The 7,483-nt window shown below is 36.5% G+C and overlaps 1 protein-coding gene across 1 annotated transcript; it reads right to left on the bottom strand.

Annotated features, from left to right (window-relative positions):
* Window positions 1-5,784: 5,784 nt before the first annotated feature.
* LOC122034045 (probable CCR4-associated factor 1 homolog 11) lies at window positions 5,785-6,672 on the bottom strand. Its single transcript, XM_042593183.1, has one exon. It carries the CDS (start codon window positions 6,670-6,672, stop codon window positions 5,785-5,787), a length of 888 nt encoding a protein of 295 aa, XP_042449117.1.
* Window positions 6,673-7,483: the final 811 nt, after the last annotated feature.

Below are 7,483 nucleotides of genomic sequence, written 5' to 3'. Positions count from 1 at the left end.
GGATTTTAAGTAATTGTCTTTACGTACCAAGTTTAGAAAGAACCTGATTTCAGTTTCTAAACTATTATAGATATTATGTCTATTTTGATAACAAAGTTGTTATCAAGAAAAATAGGAAAGTTATCTATTCTGGTATGATGGTTGACAATTTATAATCCAATAAACTTCCACGATGCAACAAATGGAAATTAGTAACACAACTTCTAATTTTAAGAGAAAGCAACCTTCGGAAATGAACCAATTATATCTTTGGCATCTAAAGCTAGGTTATACTTGAGTAGGATTCATTGGTAGCTGATGAACTTTTGGGTTCATTGGTAGTGGAAATCTTTCCAACCTACGAGTCTTACTTGGAAGGAAAATAACCAAGAAGCTTTTAAGTCCAAGGGGTATGGAGTCAAAGATATGTTGAAAACGGTTCATTCTGATTTGTGTGATCCTATGACTATCCAGACAAGAGGTAGTATTGAATATTTTGTCTATTTAATAGACAACTATTCAAGATACAAATAAATTTACTTAATGTACCGCAAGACTAAGTACTTTGATTAGTTCAAAGAGTACAAGGTTGATGCGGAGAAATGTTAAAGTAAAAAGTCACTATGGAAGATCGTAGTGGCAAGTACCTCTTGAGAGATTTTAGGAGTCACTTATCAGAAGTTGGATTTCAATCCCAACTAACTGCATCTGGTACACCCCAACAGAATGGTGTAGTAGAAAGAAGGTAAAGGACTCTTATGGAATAATTAGATAGATAATGAGTTATTCAGAAAATTACCAAATTTGTTTTAAGGATAAACTCTGAAAACGAAAGTGAACATAGTACCTTCCAAGTTAGAACTCTCTACTCATATAGAATTGCTGAATAGGTGAAAACCTATTTTGAAGCATATTCGGATTCGGGTAGTCCAGCACATATGCAGAAGAGAGACAATGATAAGTTGGACAGGAATTCACTTGTTTGTGGGTTATCCTAGTGAAATGAAAGTAGATTTATAGTCTTAAAAATCAGAAGGTCATTGTTAGCATCAATGATCGATTTTTAGAAAAGGACTATGTAATAAACCATGTGCCCATAAGAAAATTTGTTCTTAAGGAAATAATAAAAGACATGTCTAATCTAGTACCAACTGTACAAGATGAGATACCACAAGGAAACTGTAACACGTATCACAAATGATACACAATTACAGAAAGTGCCTTGTTGTAGTGGGAGGGTTGTTAGGCAACCTAAATAGGTTCATGTTTTGGGAGAGTTTTTGGACTCGATCCCTGAAGGACATAAACCTGATCTCCGGACATATGACGAAGCACTCCAAGATAAATATGCAGCATCTTGGCAAAGAGTAATGAATAATAGAATTAGAATATATGTATTCTAATAAAATCTGGAAGCTTATAGAACCACCAAGTGGTGTAAAAGCCTTTGGGTGTAAAAGGTCTGTAATAGGAAAAGAGGGATAGACAGGAAGGTTGAAATCTTCAAAGCAAGGCTTGATGAAAAAGGAAACTTTTTTCACTGGTAGCCATGCTTAAGTCTATCCGGATTCTTTTATCTATTTGGCAAGTGGATGTCAAGACAGCATTCCTTAATGGAAGTCTTGAAGAAAGCATCCATATAAAGCAACCAGAAGGGTTCATTGCAAAGGGCTGAGAGCATCTTGTGTAAAGCTCAATCAGTCTATGGACTGAGGCAAAGCTTCAAGGTCTTGGAACATCCGGTTTATCAAAGTAATTCAGACCTATGGATTTATTTAGTAACCGGATAAGTCTTGTGTATACAAAAGGTGTGATGGAAGCGTGGTGGTATTTCTTGTACTATACGTAGATAACATTTTTGGTAGTTGGAAACAATATCAAAATGTTGTCAGAAGTAAGGGTATGGTTGTCTAAACAATTAGATATAAAGGACTTGGGAGAATGTATATATTCTTGAGATCAAAGTAATAAGGGATCGCAAGAAAAGAATATTTTACTTATCCCAAGCTTCATACATCGGAAAAATCCTTGCTCGTTTTAAAGCATGCAAAACTCCAAGAAAGGTTTCTTACCTTTTCAGGATGGAGTAACTTTATCTAAAGATATGTAGACATTAAATGAGATAAAGGAAATATAGGCAGTTCTTTATGCTTCGGCTGTCGGAAGCCTAATGAATGCTATGCACGAGATAAGAAATCTATTTTGCCAAGGGCATAGTTGGCAGATATCAAAGTAACTCTGGACAAGGACAGTGGACTGCAGTAAAGCATATATTGAAGTACCTTAGATGCACTAGAGATTATATGCTAGCTTACAAGGCAGTTAATTTGGTCCTTGTGGGTTGCATGGATTTTGACTTCCAATCGGATAGGGACAATAATAAGTCAACCTCGGGGTTTTGTGTTTACTTTAGGAGGTAAAGTCATAACTATGGAAGAGTGATAAGCATAGGTGTTTTTCTGGACTCCACCATAGAAGCTTAGTATATGGCAAGCCTCTGAGGTAGCCATAAAAGCTGAATGACTCAATAACCTCAAGATAGACTTAGATATGATTTCTGGTTTGTCCAAAGATTATTACAATTTATTGTAATAATATTGGTGTAGTAGCAAACTCGAAGAAACCATAAGTCTATAAAGGCAAGTAAACAAAATAGAGCGCAAGTACCACCCAATACGAGAAATCGTATAAACGAGGAGAAGTTGTTGCTGCCTAGAATGCATCAGATGATGACCTATAGATCTTTTCACTAAGGTCCTTAAGGCGAGAGCTTTTGATGGACATGTTGAAGGGTTGGGAATCAGATGTATGGCAGCAGATATGGCAGCTTAGTCTTTTAGTATAAGTGGAAGATTGTTAGAGTGTATACTAAAAGCCTAGCTTTTGGTATAAACATTTATCTAGAAATAAGAATCACATTGGTCAAATATCTACATTTATGATAAATGTAGTTGTTCAATTAATTTATATTGTAGATAACATGGTGTGTGGTGTCACACACAGAGGATCATGTTATCAGTACCTTATAAATTATAAACAGTAACTCACGACCATAATGGAAAGGAACAAACCATTGGAAGGTCGTAGTGTAATTAGGTATTAGTTTATCTTAACTATATAATTACACTAGTACACTTAGAGTGTATTGAGTAGAACCATTTGAGGTCGTTTCTTTTATACTGGCTTTATAAAGAAACAAAGACCTCGGTTATTATGGAAGTGTGTACTCTTAATCCTAATATAATAACAAGCACATATATTTGATATTTATTTCTTTAATTTATCAATGGGTGAGATTTAGTTCGATAAATCAATAAGCCTGATAAGTTGGGAAATGATATCACTTATAGTGTGTGTTGTTGATTATAGAAGGAAACTGTGTCCTAGAGATACTAGGTTGATAATGTCCTCAAGAGGAGCTCATAAAGATTGTCATGTTAAACCCTGCAGGTGGACTTAGTCCGACATGACGATGAAGTTGAGTGGTACTACTCTTGGAGCCAGATATTAATTAAGTGAGTTGTCAGTAACTTACTTAATTAGTGGACATTTGTTATCTTAAACACAGGGAGACTAACACACTCATAATAAGAAGGAGCCCAAAATGTAATTTGGGATTGGTGCGGTAGTTCAATAATAGTTCTTTAGTGGAATGAATTATTATTGATGAAATTAAGTTGTGTGTTGGGGCACGGGATGCTTAATTTCATCGGAGACCAAAACCAATTCCTCCTCTCGGTCCCTATCGTAGCCTCTAGTATATAGAGATTTATACCCACCGCATACCCACCTTCTTACCCATCCAATGGGTCGGCCAAGCTAGCTTGGAACCCAAGCTAGGGCCGCCAAGTCCAAGTGGATGAGCCAAGTGGCGGCCAAAGCTTGGGTCCCAAGCTTAGGTGGTCGCCACTAGAATATTAAAAAGGATTTTTATTAAAATTATTTCTTATGTGGATATCATGATTTTAAAGAGAGTTAAAAATTAAAATTTCCTTTTATAACTTTCTACAAAAGATTAAGAGAAGAGATTAATCTCTTTCCTTATTTGTAGATTAAAAGGATGGTTTTAATTTTTGTAAAAACTTTCCTTATTTGTAAATCATCTACATGTTTAAAAGAGAGTTTAAAATTTGAAATCTTTCCTTATTTGTTGATTAAAGGAGGATTTTAAATTTTAAGAAAACTTTCCTTTTTAACCATGTTCATGATTTAAAAGAAAGTTTAAAAATTAATAATTCTCTTTTATTAGTTTCTACAAAAGATTGAGAAAAGATTTGATATCTTTCCTTATTTGTAGATTAAAAGAGATTTTAATTTTAGAGATAACTTTCTTTTTATCCACATGTTTAAAAGAAAGATTTTAATTTATTAAATTTCCTTTTTATAAATCAATCATGAGGATAAAAATTATTGGAGAAATTTTTTATAAAATTTCTGGAGACAAATTAGGAAGTTTTAATTAATTAAAACTCTCCTTGTTTTGTTTTTTAAAGTGGCCGGCCATTGTGTTTAAAAGAAGAAAATTGTTTTAATTAAAATAATTTTTCTTTACATGGCAAAAGAATTAAGGAAATTTTGTAATTAAATTTCCTAATTTGCCTAGGCCAAGGAATATAAAAGAAGAGGTGAGGGTGCCTTCATGGGAACAACCTCTATTATTTCTCTCCCTCTTTTCCTTGGTGTTGTGGCCGGCCAACCTCTCTTCCTCTCTTCCTCTTGGTGGTGGCCGAACCTTCTCTATTGGCTTGGAGCTCTTGTGGTGGCCGGATACTACTTGGAGAAGAAGAAGAAGAAGGAGAGAAAGCTTGTATCCCTTGGAGCTTGGTTGGTGTTTTGTTCTTCGTCCTTGGTGAAGCTTCTTTGTGATTGGCCGAACCTAGCTAGGAGAAGAAGAAGGTGCTTGGTGGTTTCTCATCTCGGAAGATCGTTGCCCACACAACGTCCGAGGTTAGAAGAGGAATACGGTAGAAGATCAAGAGGTCTTTCTAAAAGGTATAACTAGTAATTTTTCTTTCCGCATCATGCTAGTTATTTATGGAAATAATACCAAATACAAGAGGCTTACGTTCTAGAATTTCGAATATGTTTTTTCGAAGTTGTGTTCTTTTGTTTCTTTCTTTTCCTTGTGATTTGATTGTTCTCTTTGGTTAACCTAAAGTTATTTTAGGAAATTAAATATTAGCTTTCTATTAAAGGTTTTGTCTAGTCGGTGGTGGTTGCTCCCATATCCAAGAAGGTCATGTGCCTCGCCACGTCAGTACTGGGAACCTTTTATGGAAATTAATATTTAATGGAATTAATAACTTAAGGAGACTTGGGTCGAACGTGTTAAGTTCCGCAGGAGATCCAAGTCAAAACCTAAAAGAACAAATAGATTAAGTTTTGGATCAAACGTGTTAAGTTCCGCAGGCGATCCAAAATTTAATTTAAAAGAACACATGGTAGCTAGGAAAAGGTTCAGACCTTTGTACAAAATTTTTGTACAGTGGAACCTATAGGTTTTCCGCAGGCGATCCACAGAACACTACACTAGGGGATGATTAAATTTAAGTCAAAGCAAAACAACAAGTAATCTGTACTCATCATCCAAAGAATTAATATTGACAATTTGTTTGCAAATCTGCTGACGATATTGCAACAACATGCATGTAATCTGTACTTATATACAAAATGATACGATGAAGCAATGGACAATTAATCTTGTGGGCAAATTAAGCTAATGCTGAACCACAATCAACTGTGATAAACCATGAACTCTATAATGCAAAACCCAAAAGCCACCGAGAAGCGATTTGTGTTTCCATACTATTGCAGTTGGAGGTCAAATAGTGTTCCCATGTGTTCTGGACGATGGATGAGTTGTGGATTCACACGAGAAGCGATTTGGTAGAACACCTGCCATGTTAATAAGCTATCGGAGCCGGACTGATGTCGAGAGCCGACTGCTCGCTCAACTCGGACGGTAGAGGCCACCCGCTCCAATCCTCCGTAAAGCCCAGGACAATGCTTGCTAAGGTGCTTCACATCGAACACCCTTTTGCCGAAAAAGAAGTGAACAAGGTGCAAGAACTCACGAACGGTCTTTGGTAATTTGCAGTCGCATGTCAGCATCTTGACTAGGAAGGCGAAGTCATAGGCGCCTTGGAAGGTAACCCAGGAGACGGGAGAAAAATGGCCAAAGGAAAGCAAGCCGGAGGTGGCCAAGTGCTGGGCGAATCTGCAAGAGTCGATGCCCCATATTTGATTCTTTTGGAAGTCGATGCCATTAGCCTTGAGCAGCTCGACGGAGGAAGGGGCGTAACGGTCGCGGCTGATGTCGAAGTCGCGGAAATTAAATTCCCACACGTAACGCACACAAGTGCCGTCGCTGTAGATGGCACATGGCAGGTTGCCGGCGGCGTCGGAGAGGGTGAGACCGACCTGGACGATGCGGAGGGCCTCGACGTTGGCGCGGATCAATTCGTAGCGCTGGGGGAGGGTGAGGGTGCAGTAGGGATTTTTGGAAGCGACGACGACGCCAGGATACTCGGTGTCCAATGCGACGAAGGGGTGGAACGGGACGGCGGAGCGGATAAGGGCGAACTCCTCGTCGAGGTTATGAGCCCACACGGAGCGAACCTCGACTCTGCTGGTGCTGGCGGCGGAAGAGGAAATTAGCATATCGTTAACGTTGTTGACAACTGCGACAGCCATGATGATGAGTCTGTTTGGTGATTTTAGAAATGCGAAAGTAGTGGAAGCTGGAGATCCAGGAGATGTTAGATTTCGATCGATCCAGTTGGAGTGGAAATTGAAGGGAAGGATCGGAGGAGTTTAAATAGAGCCACAGGAAATCAAAGCGAGAAAATCGCAAACTCACTAAACAGAGTTAGTTGCTGCGAAGCGGCGAATTATTAGGATAAATCCAACAGCAATTAGCGAGCTCAACTAGGTGTTTAGTATTAATTAATTAATTAATTAAAGTTCTTGCCATCCAATCATTCATTTTCTTTCTTTAATTAAATTTCAAGTGTGATTTCGTTATTATTTGCCTTTTGTGAAATTTCTACTCATTTGTTTTGGAGTAAAATATTTTAAAAATAAATATTTTAACTCTCAACAGTTTTTTTTTTATAAATCATACACTTTTTCCATTATATTTTCACTTACATATAATTAAAATTTAAATTCAAAAATTACTAATATAGAATCTCATTAATAATTAAAAAATAAATTACATTACATCAAAGATCTAAATAAATCAATTATTGATTTTTAAACTTTAAGTGAAAAAAAATTATTTTAATTAAAAAAAAGGAAGAAAAGAGAGGAAGCCACTTGTTTTGGTCTAAATAAATTAATTAAGAGTTAAGAATCGGGAATTAATTCTAAACTCATGTGTTTAATTGAGTTTTGGTCATTCCAAATTATTTAGAAATGATATCAAAATTTTTATTCCCAAACGCATTAATCAAACATCCTATATTACTATCATTTCATTCTCTCATTCCTAAATCCACCAACC

The sequence above is a fragment of the Zingiber officinale genome, chromosome 11B (assembly GCF_018446385.1).
Source record: "Zingiber officinale cultivar Zhangliang chromosome 11B, Zo_v1.1, whole genome shotgun sequence".
NCBI classification, from domain to species: domain Eukaryota; kingdom Viridiplantae; phylum Streptophyta; class Magnoliopsida; order Zingiberales; family Zingiberaceae; genus Zingiber; species Zingiber officinale.
The sequence above is the reverse complement of the archived record's forward strand: the minus strand, read 5'-3'. Positions and strand labels throughout refer to the sequence as shown.